This window comes from Wolffia australiana, chromosome 14, assembly GCF_029677425.1.
Source record: "Wolffia australiana isolate 7733 chromosome 14, ASM2967742v1".
Taxonomy (NCBI): Eukaryota; Viridiplantae; Streptophyta; class Magnoliopsida; order Alismatales; family Araceae; genus Wolffia; species Wolffia australiana.
Window position 1 is genome coordinate 4,775,777 of NC_135848.1, and position 27,673 is coordinate 4,803,449.

Sequence of the window (27,673 nt, forward strand, 5' to 3'; positions counted from 1 at the left end):
AGATCTGAACAATTTAAAGATGCTGACTCGAAGATCCAAAAAATCATGGATTAAATGTATGCAAAGATGATGTTTTTTGTTGGTCCATGTTTATGTATTATAGATCCATCTTTGATTTGAAATTTTGGTACACAAGTTTGGATCTTGCCAATAGAGGCCCCAAAACCCAACAGGTGGGTTCTCTTTAGGGAATAGTGTTTAACTGTGTGGCCTTGATTGTTATGAAACTAAATTGATTCATAAAACCACTGGTGAATGTAAAAAATCATAACTATACTAAAAAATAATGATCAAATCACATGTCTAAGTACCAAACCTATGATTTATCGATTATTAGATCTAGATGGGTTGAGTCTTTTGTGTCCAACCTTTATTTGTCATGATGTGATTCCCAACATGTTGAATATCTTCCTTTACCTTGATGAGCCTAGTTCTTACTCCATTATCATTGTTACGTAGTTCTGATCGCATCATGAATAAAAGGGAGCAGAAGAGAGAAAGAAGAAGAAGGGTTAGTCCCTCAATAATTCGAGCCCTGGGTGATTTTTTTTTTTTCAAGAAATTCCTCTATTTATACTAAGTAGGGATATTTCATAAAGACTTCTAAACATTAAGCATATATTTTGATGTCTAAAAAACCATTTGCTTGTGATCCTCTAAGCCCATGTATCATCTAGTTAACAACTTTGGTGGTCCAATAAACTCTATTCACCTTGAAAGTTAATTCAACATATCATCAAATATAATATTATTCACATATCAATTTAACCCAATCGACGAGTCAAGTTTCCAACTTGTGGGTTGCCAATTTACATCTTGTGCTTTAGAAAATATAAAGAAGTGTAATTACTCATGGAACCTTTTTGTTGTCGGTTGGTGTGTATGTATAGTCCCTCATCCACTTGACACTATTAGAATAGCTTAGGGTATGGTGAAATATGAAAGTCTAATATATCATCTGAGTTAATATCGAAATATCCCTACATCATCAGATAACTTTTATCTGATATTCCACTACCTTGGCATATGACTTCTTCACATCATATTCCTTGATCCATATCTTTTTAGATCTGGGGAGAATAATACCATATTAATCACCAATCATCTTTTTAAACTTCTTGTTGCACCCAAACCAAGACTGTTTAAAACTACATCATTAGGAACTCATAGGTCACAAATAAAGAGCAACCATTTGTCCACAAGATGCCTTTGGTGTCTTAAGTCTAAGGTCCAATTCTAGAATTGTGAAGTGAGTCAATTCGATCGATATTTTGGTGTAATCAATTAAATATTCATACACATCAATTTAATAAACTCTTTTTGCTAAAGAAGGCCTACTATTCATTATTGGTGTCTCCACAATAATGCATATGGAATCAGCCATACTCGTCATAGGATCGAGACTAGATAATGTTATTCTATCAAAATATTTTGACATCCTTACTGAGTATCCTTTGGACACAGATATTTAGAGCACATGCTCGCATACTAGTGATCTATGTAATATGCTCACATTATAATTCACTAAGTAAGATCGTGAGTTCATTGACTTCATTGTAAGCACCACATTTGTACTGTGATGAATCGTCATGTCACTGGACAACGAGGAAGACACAAAATGTGTGATTGACTTGTCAACCACATATATTTTAATCAAATAGTTAACCAAGTTACGTGCATGAACTCTTGAACGATATTATACGTAGTTGTCAATCAAGTTGATTTATGTCATAATCTATAAGTTGTCCTAACACATAAGATACCGAAAACACCTTGTGGATAAATAATTGTATTTTGACTTTTGGTTAAAGGTTTCTTATTAATATATTCAATTAAGCCATAACTCATATATAGCGAGAAGTATTCAAAGCTAATTAGACGGTTCAGATGGGATCGTCTAGTTATCATAGAAGAATTTCTCCAATGATTTTTATTACACATTAGGAATAACTAGAATATTTCAGAGACGGAATAGGACATAACGTCATTTAGGTCAGTCATCCATCACAAAGGGACGAACATAACAAATGGTTAAAAAACTAGAGTAAATCACCGACATCTGGTGACGGAAGGCATGTGATGAAAATATATATGTGGCTGGAAAGAAATCACACATTCTATATCTTGTTCAAACTCATTGATACAATATATTCATTTCAATCCGTTGTTAAGTTACATTTTCTATGCCAAGATCAAGACCAGAAGTAACTAAAAGGATGATTTAAAAAAAAAGCTAAAAGAATGATAAACCGTCATCCGTCCCGTCGTCCAACACTATTTAGTATTTAAGAAGTTTTAGAATTGACTGGGAAGAAGAATAGTCTTCTTCGTTCTAGTTCTTCGGTGGACGATCGTTGCTCCAATTCCTTGCTTCGATGTCGCCGTCGATTCTTCGGCAGAAGTGATTTCGATCTTCAGATGCAATGGAGGTTGTCGGCGATGTCTGAATTTTAGCTTTCTTTTTGATTGGATGGTTGCAGGTAGCTGTTGATTTGAGGAGGATATGGAAGCGGATGGGGTTCAGAACGCCGTCTCGCCGTCGCCGATTGGTGTTCTTGGGGACGGCGCGGTAGGAGATGGCCGGGATTTGGCGCCGGAGGTGAAGGGGAAGCACCGGATCGTCGCTGAATTGAAGCGGTTCGAGCAGGAGACGAAGTTCTTGGAGGTAGGGCTTCGTTTTCTTTGCTGATGATGTTGTTTGAATCGTTTCGGCAATCTCCTTCGTTCGGCGATTTTTCGTCTCCGCCAGATTTTTTTGGGGAATTTTAATAGATTTTTCTGGGTATTTTCTGCGTGCGGAGCTCTTTGATTTAGATTTCTTCGCTGATGATGTTGGGTTTCTGAAATCCCCTTCGTTCGCTATTTATCTTCCCCGTTGCTGACGGAATTTTGGGGGATTTCTTAAGATTTTTTTTGGGAATTTTCTGTGTGTGCAGATCTTTGATTTCGATTCTGGGAACTGGTGACCGTCTTTAAGGATAATTTTAGCTTCTCTGGCCGTATTCTGGGCAACTGAGAAGATAATGATACACGCCACTTTGATCGACGTTTTTCTTCCACTAAAGAAGGGAGAAGAAGAAACAGAACATCAAATTTTGATTGTCTTAATAGACACATTTGACCCCAAAATTTCAGGAATCAATGGAACAGTAGTGACTCGAAATCATCTTTTATTTCAGGAATACCTCAAATATTTATTTCGTTGACATGGAAAAATTGGACTACTAGTCCAGAGAAAAACTGATCTCTCTGGCATTTCTATGCATCATTGAGAGCCAAATCATTAAGGAAACATCTGTCCTGATTTTCCTCAAGTTTGCCTTTTTTTCTTTTTGTGAGTGTACCTTATAGGCCTAATGAGCCTACCTATTCTCATCTCTCTATGTCTATCTCTATTTCTGTCTATCTCTATCTCTATCTCTACCTCTCTGTAGCTCTCTCTATCACTATCTCTATCTCTACCTCTCTTTAGCGCTCTCTATCACTATCTTCATCTTATCTCTATCTCTATCTTCATCACCATTTCCATCTCTATCTCTATCTCCATCTCCATCTCCCTCTTTATCTCTATCTCCATCCCCATCTCCATCTCTATCTCTATCTCTATCTCCATCTCCATCTCCCTCTTTATCTCTATCCCCATCTCCATCTCTATCTCTATCTACATCTCCATCTCCCTCTTTATCTCTATCCCCATCTCCATCTCTATCTCTATCTCCATCTCCATCTCCATCTCCATCTCTGTCTCCCTCTTTATCTCCATCTCCATCTCCATCTCGACCATCTCTATCTCTATCTCCATCTTTATCTCCATCTCCATCTCCATCTCGACCATCTCTATCTCTATCTCCATCTTTATCTCCATCTCCATCTCCATCTCGACCATCTCTATCTCTATCTCCATCTCGACCATCTCTATCTCTATCTCCATCTCCACCTCTCTCAGCCCTGCCACTATCTCCATGCTCAATGCATGTCATGCTCCTCTAGTTCTTCCCACCTCTAATTTCATTTTACTAATGTTGACAAAATCCATGTAGTTTTAGTTCAAAACGCTTATTTTTCGGCAATTTCCTTGATTCTCCCCCTCTGAATCATTTTTCTGCGGTGCATCAGACGTTACATTTCTTCTCAATTTATCTTTTATTTTTGTATATCTTTGAATTTTCTTTTCAATCCATTTTGCTCCTGCAGGAGGAGCTGGAAAAGCTGGAAAAGACTGACCGTGTCTCTTCCGCATGTCAATTGTAAGTATCCAATCTGGAGTTGACACTTGGCCCCTTTCTGGAACCCTAATTTTGACCTATCTGTCACGGTCAACAGAATCATCCAGACCGTGGAAAGCAAGCCAGACCCATTGTTACCAGTGTAAGGGAAAAAAAAATTAATTTGAGAAATAATTCACCGATTCGTCGGGTGTTCATCCCTTTTTATAGTTCAAATTTTTTTTTTTGAGAAATAGTCCTTTCTTTTGAAGGAAAAATTGAGAAATAATTTTACAAGGTTGACCATGATCAATCTTGCAGGACCATTGGACCAGTGAACCCATCATGGGAACGGTGGTTTGAAGGCCCCCAAGATTCCCCCAGCTGCCGGTGTAGGATTCTCTAACCTGGGTTAGATCCTCCTTTTATAGATTTTTTTTTCTTCCTCCCTAATTCTGTCATATTTATTCATAAAAACCTGATATGAACGCAAAGTTGTCAGCCTTTTTATGCATTCTTCTCTTTTCGAGTTCAAAATGTATTCATATTAATTAAAATAATGCTGAGGGGCTATGATCAGCTCAGGGAGTTAACTCCATGATTCTGACGCTTGAATTTTCTGTAACTATTTTTGGGGATTTTTATGAAAGATAGAGGACAGGTTCAGTGTCCATACTTACATATATTTTGGCCATACTTTAAGGAAATGTATAACACTAGTAAGGTTCTTTTCTTTGGATCAAATTAAACCACATGCTCTACTAATTTTTTGGGCCTCCATTCATTTCATTTTCAATGAGTTCATTCTTGAATAGGGATTGAATCATTACTACTGTTCCCCAAGCTTAGACCTCCATATCTACCCCTAGATTAGATGGGGGTCCTATCATTAAAGATAAATGACACATGTCATTGACATCAACGAATGGACAATAAAATCATGACGACGACGTCAATGTCATGTGACTTACCCTTGTCACACGACCCCTAACCTTATACTTAGTGATTTTATCAAATTGTAAAATAATTAAGGATATTTTAATTTTTTATAGAGTATTAAATGAAAAACCAATGTAAAATATGCTTGGAGAAGTCAAAATTAAAACAATGATATAAGTCCCTGAATTTGGACTTTTTAAGGAGCCTAGGAGAGAAGGCTGAAGAAGGATGGGCAAATGAATAATTCTTATCCGGGTGAATTTAGTTTGAGTTCCCTATTAATACTGAATGCTAATTTTTCATAAGACTCTGGTCTTGCCCGGAGTCTCGATGTCTCGCCAGAGGTCCAGTGCCCTCCTTTTGTGACTCGGGCCGAGTGTTCGATCAACATCATACTAACCATTGACCGTTGTCGTCATTGACATCGTCAAGTGCTTTGTCAACTTCATACTTACCATTGACCGTCATCTTCTTCTTACCTCACGCGAGTGGCTAAATCGTCATCCGACGATGACGCTGGCATCATTGTTGTCGTTAAGTGCTTCGTTGACATCATAATAGCCTTTGATTGTTGTCGTCGTCGTCAATGTCGTCAACGTCGTCATAGCCCAATGGCATCGATGGATGATGGCCGGATGACAATCACAGATCCCTATTCTGGAGATTGGAGTAAAATAAAAGGGTCAAATACTTGATAATGATATTCCGCAAGAGATGATGGAAACTCAATTGATATAGTGCTTTATCATAACCCATACATAGAACAATATCATAAAATACCGTAAGCAATAATGTTTTATGGTATTATATATTATTTTGAGACATGATAAAAGCGAGATAAGAGATAACTTGACATTGTTATGGATGAAAATATCTGAAAGGGGAAAGGCCGAGAGGGGGAGATATAGAGAAAGACATTCATGAGAGAGAGAGAGAGAGAGAGAGAGAGAGAGAGAGAGAGAGAGAGAGAGAGAGAGAGATAAGGAGAAAGAGAGAGAGATAAGGAGAAAGAGACCAATATAAAGTCTAAGATTTGAAAGATATATTATATCGAAGGGCACGGTTCGGTTTCTCTTTAGAAATGGACTATGTTGTACATAAGTATAGATCGAGAGAAAAAGAGGGAGAGAAAGAAAGAGAAACGGAGAGCTCGAAAGAGAGAGAGAGAGAAAGAGAGAGAAAGGGGGAGCTAGACAGAGAGATAGAGAGAAAGGGGGAGCTAGACAGAGAGAGAGAGAGAGAGAGGGAGAGCTAGACAGAGAGAGAAAGGGAGAGCTACTGAGCTAGACAGAGAGAGAGAGAGAAAGGGGGAGCTAGACAGAGCGAGAAAGGGAGAGCTAGACAGAGAGAGAGAGAGAAAGGGGGGAGCGAGACAGAGAGAGAAAGGGAGAGCTAGACAGAGAGAGAGAGAAAGGGAGAGCTAGACACAGAGAGAGAGATAGATAGAGAGAGAGAGAAAGGGAGAGCTAGACACAGAGAGAGAGATAGAGAGAGAGAGAGAGAGAGAGAGAGAGAGAGAGAGAGAGAGAGAGAGAGAGAGAGAGAGAGAGAGAGAGAGAGAGAGAGAGAGAGAGAGAGAGAGAGAGAGAGAGAGAGAGAGAGAGAGAGAGAGAGAGAGAGAGAGAGAGAGAGAGAGAGAGAGAGAGAGAGAGAGAGAGAGAGAGAGAGAGAGAGAGAGAGAGAGAGAGAGAGAGAGAGAGAGAGAGAGAGAGAGAGAGAGAGAGAGAGAGAGAGAGAGAGAGAGAAAGGGAGAGTTAGACAAAGAGAGAGAGAGAAAGGGGGGAGCTAGACAGAGAGAGAAAGGGAGAGTTAGACAGAGAGAGAAAGGGAGAGCTAGACAGAGAGAGAAGGGGAAAGCTAGCCAGAAAGAGAAAGGGAGAGCGAGACAGAGAGAGAAAGGGAGAGCTAGACAGAGAGAGTGTGAAAGGGGGAGCTAGACAGAGAGAGAAAGAGAGAGAAAGGGGGAGCGATACACAGGGAGAAAGACGGTGAAGGGAAATCTAGAAACAGAGAGAGAGATAGGGAGAGCGATACACAGAGAGAAAGGGAAAGCTAGACAGAGAGAGAAATAGAGAGAGATAGGGAGAGCGATACACACTACACAGAGAGAAAGAGAGAGAAAGGGAAAGTTAGGCAGAGAGAGAAAGAGAGAAAGAGAGAAATAGAAAGAAAAAGAGCGAGAGAGAGATAGAAAGATAGAGAGAAAGAGAGAGAGATAGAGAGAATGAGAGAGAGAGAGAGATAAAGAGAGAGATAGAGAGAGAGGGAGAGGGAGAGGGAGAGAGAGCGAGATCTCCTCTCCTTCTCTCCCTTATTCTCGCCAACTAAATCCCAACATCCACTACAAAAACTGTCATTCGCCATTGTTAAACATTACCCATCTCCCCATTCTCTCAATATCACCTTTAAAGACTTCTCTCCCACCTCCAATCTTCAACCCAAATAAGGTAATAACTGGAGATAGAGAGAGAGAGAGACAGAAAAACATAGAGAGGGAGAGAGAGACAGAGAAACAGAGAGAGAGAAAGAGAGAGACAGAAACACAGAGAGAGAGAGAGAAACAGAGAGAGAGAGAGAGAGAAACAGAGAGAGAGAAAGAGAGAGACAGAAACAGAGAGAGAGAGAGACAGACAGAGAAACAGAGAGAGAGAAAGAGAGAGACAGAAACAGAGAGAGAGAGAGAGACAGAGAAACAGAGAGAGAGACAGACAGAGAAACAGAGAGAGAGAAAGAGAGAGACAGAAACAGAGAGAGAGAGAGACAGAGACAGAGAAACAGAGAGAGAGAAAGAGAGAGACAGAGAAACAGAGAGAGAGACAGAGAAACAGAGAGAGACAGAGAAACAGAGAGAGAGAAAGAGAGTGACAGAAACAGAGAGAGAGAGAGAGACAGAGAGACAGAGACAGAGAACAGAGAGAGAGAGCGTCGCGTTCACTAACTAAAACGCGTTGAGATCTCCTCTCCTTCTCTCCCTTATTCTCGCTAACCAAATCCCAACATCCACTACAAAAACTGCCATTCGCCATTATTAAACATTACCCATCTCCCCACATCCCCAATAAAGACTTCTCTCGAAACTCCAATCTTCAACCCAAACAAGGCCAAAACAAGAGAGAGAAAGAGAAAGAAAGAGAGAGAGAGATAGAGATACAGAGATAGAGGGATAGAGAGAGATCTCCTCTCCTTCTCTCCCTTATTCTCGCCGACTAAATCCCAGCATCCACTACAAAAACTGGTATTCGCTATAATTAAACACTACCCATCTCCCCACATCACCTATAAAGAATTCTCTCCAATCTTCAACCCAAACAAGGCGATAACGAGAGAGAGAGAGAGAGAGAGAGAGAGAGAGAGAGAGAGAGAGAGAGAGAGAGAGAGAGAGAGAGAGAGAGAGAGAGAGAGAGGAAGAGATGGGTTACATCAGAAACGTTGTAGGGGTGCTGCTGATAGCGTTGGTGGTGATGGCAGGGGCTTCAGAAGGGCGTCCAACGCCGGAGAGGCAGTGCATGAAGCCTTGCGTGCCCAATTGCTTAGCGCTTAAACAGGTTGATCCGAGGATAACCCGGAGAATTTGCTGGGATCTTTGCCATGTCCACTGCACTACGGGCTTCAAGAATCTTCCCCCAATTCCCAAAATGCCGTCGCCGCCGGCTCCCAAGAACTGATCTTCCCCACAGAATTTTATGAAGAAAACGTTGTGAATAACAATGCAGAAACGTTGAGAAATGGAGCTTTTAATAATTTCGTCTTATGGTTTGTGAATATAGTTGGGCTCTGGAGTTGTTTAATAATTTCGTCTTATGGATTGTGAATATGGCTGGGCTCTGGAGTTCGATTCTTTTTGTTTGATTTTATGATGGGTCGGTTTGGTTGAATGAGTTTCATGCAGAAAACGTTGTGAATAACAAGGCATAAACGTTGAGAAATGGTGGTTTTAATAATTTCGTCTTATGGATCGTGAATATAGCTGGTCTCTGGAGTTGCTCGATTCTTGTTGTTTGATTTTATGATGGGTCGGTTTGGTTTAATGAGTTTCATGAAGAAAACGTTGTGAATAACAAGGCATAAACGTTGAGAAATGGAGGTTTTAATAATTTCGTCTTATGGATCGTGAATATAGATGGGCCCTGGAGTTGTTCGATTCTTGTTGTTTGATTTTATGATGGGTCGGTTTGGTTTTATGAGAGACATGATCATTAGGTTTTATGATCCACGACAGTTTCATGATATGTTTTATGCTTCACAAATTGTCATGGTTTCATTTCAATCACAACCTTGGAAACCAACATGAAACCATCTCCGCTTAAATCGAGATCTCTCACTATATCTTATATTTCTCTTACCCATATAATCATGTCTCTCAATTGCCCTTTCAAATTTTGTCTAATGCGATCATGGAGGTAGTGGTATCGGGAATAAAACCGGGACGGTGCCTGATATCAGATATCGGATATCGGTCAATATCGGTCTTTGACGCGTGGACAAAAATCTGTGACAGGTACCAAAGATGTAGGGACGAGACGGATCTCGGATATAGGTATCGGTTACCGATATCCAGATATTGGTAACCAATATTCGGATATTTTTTCCGAATCCATAGCAATCCCATATTGTAGATTTCTAAAATGTTTTAAGGTTTAAAGTTGGTCCAGGCGTTTTATATAAAGCCTTCTACTAAGTTGCACGCGCAAATGAATGCTTCATGTCACATTCTTAAAGAAATTCCCTTATGACTTTATATTGTGCAAATTTGTATAGGAGAACTATACGAAAAAAATATACATTAAACCCAGATAAATAGTTTATTTTTATCCTTAATCGGGCAACATTTAACCTATATTTTTTATGGGGACTAAGGAATGTCTAAAATATTTGTCTCAAAATTTGAAAAGAAACTAGAAACTTACTTTTATTTAAGTTTTGGCATGTATGTGGAAGATGTTTACCTATTGATAACATGAATTTCTAGTGCCTTATGTTATTATATGCACATGTTTTATGCATTAAATTACTCATATTTGCATGCTATCAAGCTTAAAATGATTAAATCTATTTTTAGAACGAATTTCTGAATTTTCTGCATTTTTTGGGAATTTTCTAACAATATATTCTAAAATAATATATTTTTGAGACAACATGATTTTTCTGAAATTTTTTGACATTAAATTTGGAAAGATATAATTTATACGTATTTTTTGGAATTTAATTTTATTTAATATGAATTTTTAAGTATTTTGGCTTTTTTATGGCGTAAGGTGATGTGGCGCGCTGACGCACTGCCATGTCACCGTCGAGAAAGAGGTTTTTTTCTTTGTTTTTTTGTTCTTTTGTCATGTACACGTGGCATGGATTAAGAAAAGCCACAGAATATGAAAAGCCACGGAATACAAAAAGGCACAGAATACCAAGTGCTTTGACTTCTTAACAGGCACGAAACTGATGACATTGATGAGGAGAGAGAAGAAAATAAAGGCTAGGATTGCTTCAACTTCAAACCGCAATAACTTTTGATCCACCACTCTCATTTGCTTCATCTTGCGCTCCTCTTTCTATCCATACCCTCTGATCTATAAATAGAGGCCAGAATCATTGTAGAAATCATCTTGAACTTTCTTCCTACTTTTATGGGCTGATTGAAAGATAGTGAGTTTTGAGATCCATCAAGAATTTTCTTGGTGTCCTGGGTGTGTGGGGAGAAGCATTGGAGAAGAGGGGGAGCTTACCGGCACTTGTAAATTGCTGTGATCCTGGCAGAACGTAAGGATCCAAGGTAAGTGTCCTCGCCTTACGTTGTCTCTTTCCCGACGCCATAGTTAACGTAATTAGGGTTGTTTATCATCGAACTTGCAGTTTCATTTTTACTCTCGTTTCTTGTCTCTCATCCTCGCCATCATACCACTCCATATCCAACCACTATCCCCGTTCATAACGTCGTTCATTGTCATATCCATCTCAATCACTCACTCTTCTCTTTATGTTAATTTAACTTATAATTACCTAATTTTTATCGATATCACTAGCTAACAACCTCGAATCTTGTTTTCGTCAGTCTTCTCGTCAATCATCACTAGTCTAGGAAAATAATTCCTTAATCATCGTTCCCTGTGGAGCCAATGAAAAATTTTAACCCTAAAAGTGAAATTATCACCTATCCTCCACTAAAAACCTGATAAAATGAAGAAGCTTGTCGGGAAATGTTGAAAATTCTATAAATACTGCCCACACTTTGTTGAAATTTATATAATTAAATATTCAATATGTTGAATATATATATATATATATATATATATATTACTAATTTTTAATTCCCCACATTGGGTAAGTGTAAATTGTTAATGTTGGAAAATTGATGGCGCACGCCATTAAGGTTTCGTCAACGACACTGTCCGCACCGATCACCACCGTCATCGAAGACTAGGTGAAGATGCTCGTTATCTTTTTTTTGATTCCCATTGTTTCTTTGTCGTGTTTTGTGTTTTTCCGTATTCGTCATTTTTTTTCGTCGCATTCGCGACGCGTCATGTATGTTCGTCCGCGTCGTCATGGGAAGGGGCCCCTAGTCCTTTCCCCTTTCCCTTTTCTTATTATATTTTCAATTTTCCCTTTTTATTTCTTTGTTATGGGGGCCCATTCTATAAGGGCCCCCAATGGATCAGTCTTCCCCCACCTTGTTGACCCAATTAGGGGGCCCAATTCCTCTTCCCCCTTTATAAGGGAAGAGGGGCCGCCCTAGGTCCTTAGACCAGAAAGAAACTGATTAAGTATTTTGTTACACTCTTGTCTGGTCTCCCTTCCTTGCTCAAGAGAAGAACACAAGGGAAGGAGGAAGAGGGAATGGGGGGAGAAGAAGGAGGAATTGAGAGAGGAATTCAAGTTCCAACCCCCTCAATTTCGTGCTCAGATCATGAGCAACATTACCCCTCATTTGGGGTGATCGATTCTCATGACTAGGGCGGATCTTCACGCCCCCGGCGCTCCACTGCAGGGAGGACAAAAAGGAGAAAAACTCAGTCAATGATTGAGCCTCTGGACACGATGTCACACCACCAAGATGGCTAATTCGACGCCCCCTTGCGCAGGACCACCTCTAGGCACGCTCGATCCACCATGGACGCCAGAAATTACCTCGACCGTTGAGTTCCTGTGGGGCTGATTATCTGTCTGTGGCCGCCCAATTCCGGGGTCTGTGAGCATCATCGGCAAAGTTCCGATGGATTTGTTGAACTGCTCGGTCTACTGGATTTTTTAGTACCAACCTACCGACTGGTCAGTTTGTTTAATCAGGAACCGGTAGAAGGCCGACCAACCCGGTTAGGTAGAGAAGAATTGTTGTGCTGACGGAGCTGCTGAACCTGGTCAAAGACTCCACATCTATGGGGAAAAGCTATTGTTGATGATGAGTTCAACCGTTGAACCTACCGAACCTGGTCGCCGACTCCTTGCCGAGTCGAACGGACCCCACACGACAGCTTATCCCTAGTGAAGTGGCTCTACCAACCTGACCGGCAACACCGTAGTGCTGAGAGCTAGTTCTCTCTGATCGGCCAGCACTGTTTCCCACGCCCAAGGCAAAATAGAGAACCACTGCACACCAACCGTTCGATGGCTGACCGTTAGAATGGGGACTCCCCACGACCCTGAACGCTCGCCTCCAATTCTCGATCCACCACCGTGGGTTGACCTGCTAGTTCAGACATGCCAGAGACCATTGGTCGTGTTACTGTCCTGAACGCGCGTGCAACCATCCGTCCGTAAGGGCGCGACCCAATCAGGATCACGCTTGAGCCAGTTCACCGTGGCCCGGCCGTATTCCCTCTCCTCTGACCTTTACTTATAGCTCCGGCATCATCATTCACTCGTCGAGCCGCCATTCGCTCCCCGGCGCCTCTCTGACCCTCCTACTTTGACCACCGCCGACCGTCGATGAACTCTGCACAACGAGCCACGTCGACGAGGCACGCCATCCTCTCCCATCGCTCATTTAATTATCTCTTGCAGTAAAAATTTTTTCTTGACTCCACCGTGCTAGGGCTAGGTAGGTGAGAGAGGTTTTGAGAGAAACTACGACATACTTGATTGTCTTACCCGTATGGACAAGACCGTCCGTTACGCACGAGCCCTACGGATTGATTCTGTTCAATCGTAGACGTCTTCACCCCTTTGACGACGTTCGAGAGGCCACCATCACCGTCACCCGGCGACCCCGTCCAAGCTCGGAGCTCGGCGCCTCCCTCAAGTTGGAGCCTGCACGTACGACACATAGGGCACTCATTCATTGCTTCGTAGTCACATCGACCTGTTAGGGTTTATTCGTCAGATGATGACACTATCGACGTTCAATACCACCATCCATTATCGGTACCGAGCCATCATACTCGGTGCCGACCGGACGATGTTCCTGACGACGTCCGACATCAAAAATTCCAACATTAAACGTAGTGAATTAAGTGCAAATTTTTAACAAAAGATGTTGCAAATTTTTTAACAAAAGATGCCCACACTTTTAACTTGGTTTATATATCTCTTAGTGAATTCAGTACAAATTTAAAATATGTATATTACTAATTGGGTAAGTGAATATTTTAATGTTGGAAAATTCAAGAAATTTATAGGAAAATGATTTAAGTTTTTAACAAAAGATGTCCACACTATTTGGTTCTTTAACATGGTTTACATACCTAATATTTATATTAATGAATTAAGAGCAAATTTAAAATATATTTACTACTATAAATATTAGGTATGTAAACCATTCACTTACCAAATATAAATATTGGGTAAGTGAATATTTAATGTTGGAAAATTCAAGAAATTTATAGGAAAATGTTTTAAATTTTTTAACAAAAGATGCCCACACTATTTGGTTCTTTAACATGGTTTTTATACATAAGATTCATATTGGTGAATTAAGTGCAAATTTAAAATATTTATGTTACTAATTGGGTAATTGAATATTTTTACTGTTGGAAAATTCAAGAAATTTATAGGAAAGTGTTTTAACTTTTTTAACAAAAGATTCCCACACTATTTGGTTCTCTAAGATGCTTTATATACCTAATATTTACATTAGTGAATTAAGTGCAAATTTTAAATATGTATATTACTAATAGGGTAAGTGAATATTTTTAATGTTGGAAAATTAAAGAAATTTACAGGAAAATGTTTTAAAATTTTTAAGAAAAGATGTGTGCAACAAAATTGACTCCTTATGTAATATTTAACCGCCAAAATACGCCCTTCGCCTGAGAATTTTCCCACCGCTCCGTCAAAGGTTTGTGCTTACTTGGTTATCACCTGCATAGCAAAAGATAACAAATAAAACATGATGATTATGTAAAATATGCATAAAAGGTAGTCAATGTAGGTGATGTTTACCTCGAGCACATGCAACTAACCCACCTTGGCCATCCTTGCCATCCGAATCCAACTCCACATCAGTGTACCATTGCTTCTTGTTCGCACGTAGCCAACACTTCACAATGATGAGTGTTTTGATTATTATCAGTGACAAAAGTGATCTATTGTACGTGACAATAGCATTTCTCGCTGAGAACATGCGCTCAACAGGAGCGCTTGTTGCACATACATACAACAGCTCCCGTGTAATGGAGGCAAGTAAGTGGAAGCACTTCGTCCCTATGCTGTCCCACCAAGATAGTTGGGTGAACACTCCCTCATTAGGCACAACCTCTGTTAGATATTGGTTGAACTTGTCCAATGCCAACCTCGTTGACATAGTTGCAAGTTGGACTTTTCGCATAGTGCTCTGTAGCCAAGAGTCCAACTCTCTACCTTTTGGGGTGCTCATATTCAACGTGCGCACTCGCTGCATGCCTTGGCGAGTCACATGGTAACAAAGACCATACATATGCAACGGTTGCTTCTCTGACGCTCTGACTGATCATTTCCCCTTTGTGGAATGGGTTCATCAATGTTGTGCTAGTGATTGCATCATTCGCCCATAAGATTTCTGCATATTGCACTAGCTTGCGTTGCATCGCCTTACACGCTTGTGCCATGGTAGAACAATCTCCATCATGCAATCGTCGTACGCAGGTGAAGAAAATGCCCTCTTTGATTTGTTGGACCACCTCCATGTGGCGTATGCGGCCATCTATGAGAAGTAATACATCACATATGGCCACGTCACTATCTTGCAATCATGATTGGTGGATACAGCGAACTGCCCAAGGATGCGACAAAATTCTTTCACCAACTCCCACTCGTCCTTCTACATCTTCGTTGCCTTCCCCTTACGGCCAAAATTCTTCGACATTTCATCAATGACATCACGTTTATTCACGGTGGCGGATAATATAGCGTAAGTGATGTCCCAGCGGGTCGAACAATCTAACAAGACCATGTTAGAGTCCTCGACTTCGGGGTCATCTTCACATGCTTTCACATACTCATGTCTCCGTTGCGTAGGGCTTTAAATACTGCAAACTACATCACCCAAACATAACAAACGACGTGCTCCGTCATTGCCGTCAGACGTTGAGAATATGATGGCGAGGACGCCAACACTTCAGCATTGAACGCGTCACCACGGTCAACCGGAGTCAACACGCCTGCTATGGACCACGGTCAACCAGAGTCAACCGAAGTCAACATGCCACAACCGTCGACAAGCACGTCTCCACCCACACACGTCCCTACGCGCGTCATGACACGACGCCAGAGGCAGATCCACAACTGCCCTTTGGCGTGACACGGCGCACGTCTTTATTTTCTCGTCTTTATTTTCTCGTCATTTTCTCTTTCCTCCAAGGCCTATATATAGGCCATTGTTTTCAAGAAACATTAGGCAATCATAATTCAAGAATCGAGTTTTTGTTTAACTCTTCTTGGAGGATTGCCCAGCCTCCCCTATCTTCCACCGTCCAAACCCTAGTCGCCGTCGCCGCCGCTGCCGCCACTGCCGCGGCCTAGCGACGTGGGCCTCCCCTCTCCTCTCTCTTTCTCTTCTCTCTCTTTCTCTCCAAATGGGCCACCCAGACTGCCTGCGCGCCACCCGCGTGCCGCCCGCGCGCCGCCTGCACGCCGCCCATGTGCTGTCCGCGCGCCGCGCGCTGCCGCGCTGCCGCCCGCCCGCCGCCGCGCGCCGCTCGCCGCCGCGCGCCGCCCGCGCCGCCGCGCCGCGCGCCGCCGCGCGCCGCGCCGCCCGCGCCGCCGCGCCGCCGCGCTGCGCGCCGCCGCGCCGTCGCGCGCGCCCGCCCGCGCGCCGTCTGCGCGCCGCCCGCGCACCGTCTGCGCGCCGCCCGCGCACCGTCCGCGCGCTGCCTGCGCACCGTTGCGCACCGTCCGCGCGCCGCCGCTGCCTTGACAGCCTTCGCCAGGGGCCGCCGAGACAGCACTCCGGCTGCCTGTCCGACGCCGTCGGCGCGCCGCAGCAGCGCTGCGCTGCGTGCTCGGTGCGCTCCACGCACTCCGCGGCGTCGGCGCCGCGTGCCACGGCGCTCCGTGCGCTCCGCGCACCCTTCGCGCGCTTCGTGCGCGCAGGTGTTCACCCATGCTTGACGCTGCGCCCATGACAACCGCACTTAACCAGGGCCGTTCAACGCCCGGAACGTCCAGCCTCGTCCTCATCCAGTGGGCCGCTCAACGCCCGGATTCGCCCAGCCTTGTCACGTTTCGATTGCCCGTAACCTCTTCACGCACTGCGGTGCTGAGGTATGCCTGAACTCTTTGGTGTCGACGTGTTCTCCGTCTAGTGTTTTCTCGGGAAGTTTCCACCGCCGTCGGAATCTGAATTGGTTTCGATTCTCTACTTCTTCAACCTTCCTCTCGAGTGTTTCCTCGCGACGTGAATTCGACGTATTGATTTCGGTGCTTAGGCATCGTCGCGGTGGGGGAAGACAGTACTCCCACCCTCGATAAGGGTCGGAGCTGCACCACCAGATTTTCATCGGTTTTAAAGTCCGGATCCGACCGTGAATTTCTGTGGATTGTTTTATCCCTCACGCCTATCCTACCCCGTAGTCGTCCTACGTCAAATTGGTATCAGAGCCTAACCTGTTAGCCCAGTCGTTTCTGCCATCGTAGACGTCTACATTCATCATCATCTGTCAGTTCCTTGCATGCATTTGCGTTTCGGCAAACGAGTCGCCTCTCCGATGACAGACCAACCCCAAGACGGTTGTGAGGTGTCTGTCCCTGTCCACGAGTTGTCGTCATCCATACCACTGACCTCTTCTCCAGGAGATATCGATCGTGTATTAGATGCTGTCCAGAATGGTTTTCGTGATGTCAATACACGAATTACCAATATGGACAATCGTCTAACTAGTTCGATCGATGCGGTGAGCGAACGGACTTATCAACTCGAAAATAGAGGTTTGGATCGACATCGTCGTGATCGCGAGAACTACTTTCCCCCAGATCCTAGATCTCGAGATCGTGATAGGAATCATCGCGACATTGATGATCCTATACGACCCGAAGATAGATCTGGAAGCCGAAATCAGAATCGTCTCGAGCGAGACGATCCGATTCCTCCGGATATTCGTACTCCGGTTCATGATAGAAATAGTCGCGAAGATTACTATCCGCCCGAACCTAGGACCCCAGGTCAGGATCGGAATCGTCCTCCACGGAACGATCCCTATCCACTTGTGGATAGAGCCCCGGTGCATGATGCAAATCGCCCACTACGGGACGACTACCGTCCACCGGAGGAGAGGATCCCGGAGCCCGATAGGAATCATCCCCCTCGGAATGATCCTTATCCGCCTGATGATAGATATCATGGATGGAACGGGAATCGTCCAGACAGGAACGATCCTTTTCCACCCGAGGATGTGGTTCCCCATCACGATCACCGTCGTGTGGATCACGACAACCAATGTCAGCAGATTCAGCGTAGCGTCAAAGTCGATGTTCCATACTACGAGGGATCTAGGGACCCTAAAGAGTATCTTGATTGGGAGTCTAAATTGAATAGTTATTTCAAGTGGTACAGTATGCTAGAGTGGCAGAAGGTCCAGTACGCCGAGATGAGATTAGGTGGACAAGCCAAGATCTTTTGGGAAAATCTTGAATTTTCGATTTATAACCGTCGTGAGGCACCCATAGATACTTGGCCCTAAATGAAGGACAAACTACGTGAAAAATACGTCCCACTTGCCTATCTTGACAACCTTCTTGACCAATGGCATAAACTGCAGTAGGGTAGGCGCCCCGTCTCAGAGTATATCACTCAATTTGAGGAATTCTATATGAGGTGTCGAGTTGAAGAGAATCCTCGAGTCGTTATTTCTCGTTTTAGGACTGGTCTTAATCCTTATCTAGAGAGGAAATTGCTTGTCCGTAAGGCCACGAATCTCAAGCAGGCCTATCAGATTGTAGAGGACCTAGAACTTTGTCAGAACTTATACCATACTCCCGTGTACAATCGCCCTGCTCTTACGGATTGGTCGCACTTATCTAACCCTTCTTATTCCAATCGTGCGACCCAGCGTAATCCTCCCTTAGCTCTCCCGGCACCACCACCACCCGCTCCTACCCCTACTCGTACTCCCACCGAACATCGTCCACCCGCTTTGAATCAGTCATCAACTACGCTGAATACTAGTCCCTCACCCTCCCTAGAGTCCACCGCTAGGGCTCCTCCTCAACCCAATTCTGCACAACTCGGTCCTTCCGGCTTGACTTGTTTTAAATGCCAAGGTCGAGGTCATAGAGCTTCCCAATGCCCTTCACGAGCCTTGCACATAGGACAGGAGCCCCTCGATAGTGACCCTACCTTTGATGAGCCACCTATAGATGAGGAGGAGTATAGAGTTGAGAGCTATGTTGTCGATGAATTTGTGCATGATGATGGATTAGTGAGTTTCATTGGTATCACAGACTGTCCCCCGTCTCTTCCTCGTCACGACCCATCTACGTCAGTTAGGGGCATTATCCGTTGCAACCTTACTCAGCCTACCACTGATAATTCTGCATTGAGGACATCCATATTTTACACATATTTTAAAATTGGTGATAAGATGTGTAAAACGATCATAGATAGTGGTAGCTGTATTAACGTCGTCTCCGATGTTATGACATCACGTTTGGGATTACCTTTGATTGATCACCCTCACCCCTATTTCGTGTCTTGGATCGATGCTACCTCCATCCCTGTGAAGAACCAATGCCGTCTCCCCTTGAAGGTTCAATCCTACGAAGAGGAGATATTATGTGATGTACTACCCATGAAGGTGGGCAGCATTATCCTTGGCCGCCCTGGTTGTATGATAATGATGTACACCTCTATGGTCGGAGCAATACCTGTTCTTTTATCCATCAGGGCAAGAAAATCACGTGGCATACCTGCACTCATAGTCCGTAGAGAGCCTCACCGAAATCTCCATCCGTAGGCTTATGTGTTGTTACTGGATCCCAATTTCAGAAAGAACTCGATAGTGAAATGACTATGTGCTTGGCCATGATACCCGATCATTCATCCGAGGATTCCTCCACCCCACCCCCGAGATTTCTCAGCTACTAGAGGAATTCGCTAGTGTTTTCCCCAATAATTTGCCCAATGACCTACCTCCGATGCGTGATATCCAGCACGCTATTGATTTCATTCCGGGGTCGTCATTACCCAACCTCCCTCACTATCGGATGGACCCTACGCAGTACAAGGAATTACAACGCCAAGTCCAAGAACTCTTGGACAAGGGGTTCATCCAAGAGAGCCTTAGCCCGTGTGCCGTTCCTGCACTGCTCGCTCCCAAGAAGGATGGGAGTTGGCGTATGTGCATTGATAGTAGAGCTATAAATAAGATCACGGTCAAGTATAGGTTTCCTATTCCCCGCATCGACGATATGTTTGATATGATGGCAGGTTCGACAGTTTTCTCCAAAATTGATATTAAGAGCGGTTATCACCAAGTTCGTATCTGACACGGAGACGAATGGAAAACCGCCTTTAAGATCAAGGACGGACTATATGAGTGGAAGGTCATGCCCTTTGGATTATCAAACGCACCTAGCACCTTTCAGCGATTGATGAATCATATACTTAGACCGTTCATAGGAAATTTCGTCGTCGTATATTTTGATGATATCCTTATCTATAGCAGATCCACACCCGACCATCTCCAACACTTACGTTTAGTTTGTGAAGTATTGAAAACTGAGCCGCTGTATGCTCACCCAAAAAAATGTTCTTTCCTTGTCAGTCATGTTTCATTCTTAGGTTTTATCCTATCTGGCCAAGGTGTATCCGTTGATCCTGCCAAAATCTATGCCATAGCCCAGTGGCCAACGCCTAAAAATGCCCATGATGTTCGTAGTTTTCATGGCCTAGCAACTTTCTATCGATGATTCATATCCAAATTTAGCACCATCATGGCACCCTTGACTGAATGCCTTAAGGGAAATTATTTTGAATGGACGGTAGAAGCTCAGAAATCTTTTGAGGAGATCAAACTTAGAATGACTCAGGCCCCTATTCTTCGCTTACCTGATTTTGATAAAGTATTCGAGGTTGCCTGTGATGCTTCAAGGTTAGGAATAGGAGGAGTTCTGAGTCAAGAAAATTATCCTATTGCCTTCTTTAGTGAGAAATTGAATGACGCTAAGCTCAAATATTCTATCTACGACAAAGAATTTTATGCGATCGTCCAGTCTTTACGTCATTGGTGTCATTACCTGCTCTCTAAGGAATTTGTCCTTTACTCAGATCATGAAGCCTTGAAATATCTCCATTCCCAGAAGAAATTAAACTCTAGGCATATTAAATGGGTCGAATTCATTCAGTCTTATACCTTTGTCCTTAAACACAAGAGAGGAGTTGAGAACCGAGTCGTCGATGCTTTGAGTAGAAGGGTCCACTTGTTGAATGTTATGAAAGTTGAGGTTATCGGATTTGATCAGATGAAGGACCTATATCCTGATTGCCCGGATTTTGCTCCCATTCTTCAGAGCTTAGGAAAATATCCGAATCATGATAATCAAAATTATATCGTGGAGAATGGATTCTTATTTTACGATCGTCGCCTATGCATCCCACGCTCATCTCTTAGGGATTCCCTCGTATGGGAAACACATGCCGGATGCCTTAGTGGTCATTTTGGGAGAGATAAAACCATAGCTATGGTTGAGTGATAAGCCAAAAATAGGGGTGAAAATTACGCAAAATTTTTAGCCCTTATCGTTGTGAATTTTTGGCTTATGCAATAAAATTTATAAAACTCTACTTAATATGTATAGTGATAAGTATGAGTGTCGTCCAAGGGAGGCAAGTAGGAATTTCAATTTGATTTTATTTTTGGTGTTTTAGATCCTAATTAGAGTGAATTTGATCTTCAATGAGGATCAAGTCACCCTAATTAGGTGAGAATTTAGAGAGGGGGGTAGATGAGATGAGATGAAAAGAAGAAATGTGGGCTCTAGATTGAATTAATTGATCCAATTGGATGGATCAAAGAATTCAATTAGAGAGGTTGGAAGAAATTTTTGATTTAAGTTTTGGTTGGTTTTGAGAATTTGCTAAATCAGAAATAAAAAGGGAAATCTTAATCTCCTAAGAATTAAAACTAAATTTTTTAGAGTTTTCTTTTTGAATGCAATTGAATGCCAAGGTAAATCCCTCAATTTCTTCTCTCAATCCTAATCAGGGCTTGTACATGCCGCTCAATCCAAGCGATTTAGAAGTTCAGATCAGAATAGAGATGAAGAAACAAACAACTTAACCTAATTCATTCAAAATGCATAAAAGTTCAAATACAATCAAGGAAAAAAAAGTACCAGATAACTTGATCCAAGCTAGAGCTCCTCCCTGTCTTGCAGCTGTGATAGAGCACCATCCAGAATGAGCTCCCCCTCTCGAAATTTAGCTTTTATACTTAGGTTATAGGGTAAAAATCACCATTTTACCCCCGTTGAGTACTTAATATTTATCTATCAATTTAGGCTAGATCTGAATGATCTAACCGTACAGATAGAAAGAGAGGATCAAGACGAACAAATCCATAAAAAAATCATCTCAATCGGACTTCAGGATCAAAAGTTATTAATAAATCAATTTTAAACCAATTTAATCCATTGGATTTAAAATTGATTTATTTATTAGTTTCGTTTTTAAACACGCAATGACGTGTCGTTCTCTCATTGGCTGGCGCATTTTGAATCCTCCTTTTTGCAGAAAAGTCCTTAAAAAGCCTGAAATTGCTTTTGGACGCCGCCCAAAAGTAATTGCGTATATGCCCCTCGCGCACTCTCTCTCCTCCGATTTCTCCTAAAACATTAAAAATATATATTAAAAATTGCAATAAAACCCTGAATGATTTTAAATATGATCTTTACGCCTGCCGTGGCGACCGAGAGCTGTTTTCAGGGTCTTTTGCAACGAAACGTTGGAAAAAGGCCCCAAAAAGTCTAAAAATTGCATAAATACATTTTTTTCTCTTATAAATATGCCCTTTTTTCATAGAATAAATGCATTTCTTCTTGAAATAAATCCCAGAAAATTCGTAAAAATTCGTAAAAAATTCTAGAAAATTCTAGAAAATTCCCTGATTAATTCCCATGTTGATAAATGTCGAAATAAACTTTTTAATGTGCCATTTTCATCCAAAAATAATTATTTCGAGCTTCAATAAATCCTTAAAAATTCATATAATTAACAGAAAATTAGGGAAAAATCAGAAATTACTTGGAAGCATTATTTTTGTGTAAATATATGATAACAACCCAAATTTAAGCCTTTTAAATGCATAAATCATGCTAATAACATGAAATAAAGACCGAAATTAGGGTGTTATCATTGAGCATCGATTCTTTTGGCCCTCCCTAAAGCGAGACATAGCAAGTATAGTTTCTCAATGTCGTGTATGTGCTCTCGCTAAGCAGGTAAAGCAGAACACCGGCCTCTACACCCCACTACCAGTCCCTCAAAAACTGTGGGAGGATGTGAGCATCGACTTTGTGCTAGGGCTTCCGAGGACGAACAAACGCCATGATTCCATCATGGCGGTTGTAGATCGTTTTTCGAAGATGGCTCATTTCATCCCTTGCTTTAAAACTTCGGATGCGTCTCATGTCGCCCAATTATTTTTCAATGAAGTAGTGCGTCTCCACGGTCTTCCAAAAAGCATAGTGTCGGATAGAGATGTCCGATTCACTAGCTACTTTTGGAAGACCCTTTGGCATCTTTTGGGGACAAAGCTTAAGTTTTCCACGGCTTTTCACCCCCAAACTAATGGACAGACCGAGGTCGTAAATAGGAGCCTTGGCGACCTATTACGGTCATTGGTGGGAGACAACCTCAAGTCTTGGGATTCTGTCATTCCGCGTGCCGAATTTGCTTACAACGCGTCAGTCAACCGTACTACCGGTATGAGTACATTTGAGATTGTGCATGGTCATCTCCCTCGTACCCCTACCGACCTTATACCTATGTTGCCGCATGCTAGAGTCTCAGATGATGGTCGTGAATTTGCGCATCATATTAGAAGTCTGTATGAGGAAATCCGTTCACGCATTATAAATAGTAATGCCTCATATAAACAATCCGCAGATTTGCACCGTCGTTTTTGTGAATTTAAAGAAGGTGAAATGGTGATGGTGCGGATTAGGCCGGAAAGATTTTCTTCCAAACGGGCTACTAAGCTTCATGCTCGTAGTGCCGGGCCGTTTCCGATCCTCAAACGAGTTGAGGAAAATGCCTATGCCATTGACATACCCTCCTCGTGGGGAATAAGCAGTACTTTCAATATCTCGGATTTAGTCGCGTTTAAAGCTCCACCTCCTTCGTCTAATAGCCATGTTCTACCCTCGGACTTTCTGGTGAGCGAGTTTGACTTGTCCACTCCCCCATCACTACCCTTTGACTGGCATGAAATCATCGAGGAAATACTGGACGAAGTAATCACCTTCACCAAAGGTGGAACGGTGCGGAAATTTCTTGTTCATTGGCAGGGCAAGGCATCGATGGATGACACGTGGATTACGGAGGAAGACCTGGCTCGCCTGCGCCCCGACCTGCTGATCCCACTCGAGCTTTCAGATGTCTACTCAATGAAGTCGAGTTCTCTGCACCCCGGGGGAATTGATGGTGAGGACGCCAACACTTCAGCATCGAACGCATCACCACGGTCAACCAGAGTCAACACGCCCGCTATGGACCACGGTCAACTGGAGTCAACCGAAGTCAACATGCCACAACCGTCGACAAGCACGTCTCCACCCACGCACGTCCCTACGCGCGTCATGACACGACGCCAGAGGCAGATCCACAACTGCCCTTTGGCGTGACACGGCGCACGTCTTTATTTTCTCGTCTTTATTTTCTCGTCATTTTCTCTTTCCTCCAAGGCCTATATATAGGCCATTGTTTTCAAGAAACATTAGGCAATCATAATTCAAGAATCGAGTTTTTGTTTAACTCTTCTTGGAGGATTGCCCAGCCTCCCCTATCTTCCACCGTCCAAACCCTAGTCGCCGTCGCCGCCGCTGCCGCCACTGCCGCGGCCTAGCGACGTGGGCCTCCCCTCTCCTCTCTCTTTCTCTCCAAATGGGCCACCCAGACTGCCTGCGCGCCACCCGCGTGCCGCCCGCGCGCCGCCTGCACGCCGCCCATGTGCTGTCCGCGCGCCGCTCGCTGCCCGCGCCGCCGCCCGCCCGCGCTCGCCGCGCCGCCGCCCGCCGCCGCCCGCGCCGCCGCGCGCGCGCGCCGCCCGCCGCCGCGCGCGCTCGCGCGCCGCCGCCGCGCCGTCTGCCTGCGCCGCCGCCCGCACCGCCCGCTGCTGCCGCGCGCCGCCCATGCGCCGTCTGCGTGTCGCCAGCGCGCCGTCGTCGCGCGCCGCTCGCCTGCCTTGACAGCCTTCGCCAGGGCCGCCCGAGACAGCACTCCGGCTGCCCCTGTCCGGACGCCGTCGGCGCTTCAAGCCGCGCGCGCTGCGCGTGCTCGGGTGCGCTCCACCGCACTCCGCACTCAGCGCGCGCGCGGCGCTCAGCGCCGCGCACCCGCCGCGCGCCGTGCGCGCGCAGGTGTTCACCACGCTGACGCCTGCGCCCGACAACGCGCCCAACCAGGGCCGTTCCAACGCCCGGAACGCCCAGCCTCGTCCTCATCCAGTGGGCCGCTCAACGCCCGGATTCACCCAGCCTCGTCACGTTTCGATTGCCCGTAACCTCTTCACGCACTGCGGTGTTGAGGTACGCATGAACTCTTTGGTGTCGACGTGTTCTCCGTCTAGTGTTTTCTTGGGAAGTTTCCACCGCCGTCGGAATCTGAATTGGTTTCGATTCTCTGCTTCTTCAACCTACCTCTCGAGTGTTTCCTCGCGACGCGAATTCGACGTATTGATTTCGGTGCTTAGGCATCGTCGCGGTGGGGGAAGACAGTACTCCCGCCCTCGATAAGGGTCGGAGCTGCACCACCAGATTTTCATCGGTTTTAAAGTCCGGATCCGACCGTGAATTTCTGTGGATTGTTTTATCCCTCACGCCTATTCTACCCCTAGTCCTGTCGTCCCGCCTTTCCTCGCCTACCCCGTAGTCGTCCTACGTCAGAATATATCTCCAAGATTGTTGTCGTCGTCGTTGTCGTACTGGTCTGGTATCTTGCTCACGTCGCCTTCACATGTTGACGCATTTTATTGCCACTTGTACGACAATGTTCAGAATGTGTGCAACACATGGAATGTGCCTTCTGGCGCAAACATCGGGTTGACGCTCTTTATCTTCTTCACAATTGCTGACAAAATCCTTTTATTCGTAGAGGCATTGGCAATAGTCACAACGCAAACCTGCATAAATACCGGTCACATGTAAAATCACATGTTTAATTATTAAGATAAGTTTGATGTTGAATGATGACCTTTGGGCGCTGACAAAATTCTTCTAGGACCTGAAGAACGATGGACGCCATGTTGTCCCCGTCATGTGTGCCGCCGATTTCTCGGATGGCAAGTACCCGCTTTAGTAAAACCCATTTCTCGTCCACCAAATGAACGGTGATGCCTAGAAGTCCAGTACCATTCTCTGCAGTCCACGCGTCTACAGTGAGGGACACTCGATCCACGTTCTCCCAGAGCTTCGTCACTTCTTCTTTCATGCGTCCATGCATATGGATCGTCCATTGCTTCATGATATTTTTACTTGGGGGATACACGTTCAGTTGTGTCGTGTAGTGCCACAACTCCTTGAATGCGACATTCTGAAAAATACTCCACGGTGAATCAGTCATACATATAAACCGTTAAATGGCATTCTTCGTCTCATCTTGCGTATGCCCTCTTATCGCTCTTCGTCGGCTTGGCTCTCCCTATTGTTTGCTTTACATTACCTCCGTTAGTTGTGGTTGATCAAGGTCGTCCACCGCCAAGCTCTTAACCTCAGCATGACGTTTATGATGACAAGATTGGAAATGTCTCCAAAATACGTTGGTGCTCTTGTCCGCCTGCCGCTTGATCGATTTCCTCTTATTGTGTGGGTTCTTCTCACGGCACAGTAAGCATGCATAGTACCCATCACCAATGTGTTCAAAGCAGTCAATGATGACTGAATGGTTTGAATGAGGGTGACTATGTACGACACGAGATGTTCCCATATCCGTACCTTGAGTGCCTTTAGGACAACTGAGTCTTGCCCAAGAGCAGTCTTGGGGTGAGGCACTACCTCTAGGTGGGTTCATGGTTCTAACAAGCATAATATGGTTAGCAACGATTGTTTCATACATCAACGCATGTTGATGAGCTATGCTTAAAACTATAAAGAAAATATGCTTAAAACAATTGTTTCATTGTTTCTCCTACCAAGGAAGAGTTCAGAGATCTTTTTGTTTTTTGCTTGTACATTCTTCTATCACAGATGAATCTCCCGACATTCTTCTATGAAATTTTGTTTCCAACATAGCACCAAGCAAGAAAGAAACAATGAGTTATGTGAAATGATCATTATTTTTGAAGAGACATAAGAGTGAGAGAGAGTGAGAGAGAGTGAGAGGCAAAGAGGCAAAGAGGCAAAGAGACAAAGATACAAAGAGTGAAAGAGTGAGGGAGAGGTAGAATGAGAGAAATAGTGAGAGAATGATACGCAGAGTGATAGAGAATGAGAGAGGGGGAGAGTGAGAGAAATTGAGACTGAGAGAGAGTGAGAGGGACAAAGAGTGAAAGAGTGAGAGAGAGGGAGAGTATGAGAAATGAAGAGAGAAAGAATTGCAGAGTGATAGAGAATGAGAGAGGGAGAGAATGAGAGAAGTTGAGACAGAGAGAGAGAGTCAGAGAGTGAAAGAGTGAAAGAGTGAGAGACATGGATGATGAGAGAAATAAAGAGATAAAGATACGCAGAGTGGTAGAGAATGAGAGAGGGGGAGAATGAGAGAAATTGAGACTGAGAGAGAGTGAGAGAGTCAAAGAGCGAAAGAGTGAGAGTTAGGGAGAATGAGAGAAATAAAGAGATAAAGATACACAGAGTGATAGAGAACGAGAGAGGGGGGGAAAGAGAGGGAAAGAGTGAAAGATTGAGAGAGAGGGAGAATGAGAGAAATAAATATAGAAAAAATATAGAGAGTCAGAGAGTGAAAGAGTGAA

At 43.8% G+C, this 27,673-nt stretch overlaps 1 protein-coding gene and 1 long non-coding RNA gene across 3 annotated transcripts; one reads left to right on the plus strand and one right to left on the minus strand.

The window, feature by feature from the left end:
- The first annotated feature begins 2,302 nt into the window (after positions 1-2,302).
- On the plus strand, positions 2,303-4,742 carry LOC144712159 (guanine nucleotide-binding protein subunit gamma 1-like). Of its 2 annotated transcripts, XM_078586353.1 has the most exons (5): positions 2,303-2,401; positions 2,481-2,665; positions 4,195-4,247; positions 4,324-4,368; positions 4,527-4,742. In XM_078586353.1, the coding sequence occupies exons 2-5, from the start codon at positions 2,504-2,506 to the stop codon at positions 4,609-4,611; spliced, it is 345 nt and encodes a 114-aa protein (XP_078442479.1). In that variant the 5' UTR covers positions 2,303-2,401; positions 2,481-2,503; the 3' UTR covers positions 4,612-4,742. The 2 variants fall into 2 exon arrangements, with proteins under 2 accessions (XP_078442479.1, XP_078442480.1); XM_078586354.1 differs by lacking the exon at positions 4,324-4,368.
- Positions 4,743-14,285: 9,543 nt separating this feature from the next.
- On the minus strand, positions 14,286-21,939 carry LOC144712203 (uncharacterized). The gene is made up of 3 exons (XR_013583749.1): positions 21,885-21,939; positions 14,520-14,616; positions 14,286-14,438 (listed from the first exon to the last, which is right to left on the minus strand). It is a non-coding gene; the product is annotated as an uncharacterized LOC144712203 (long non-coding RNA).
- Positions 21,940-27,673: the final 5,734 nt, after the last annotated feature.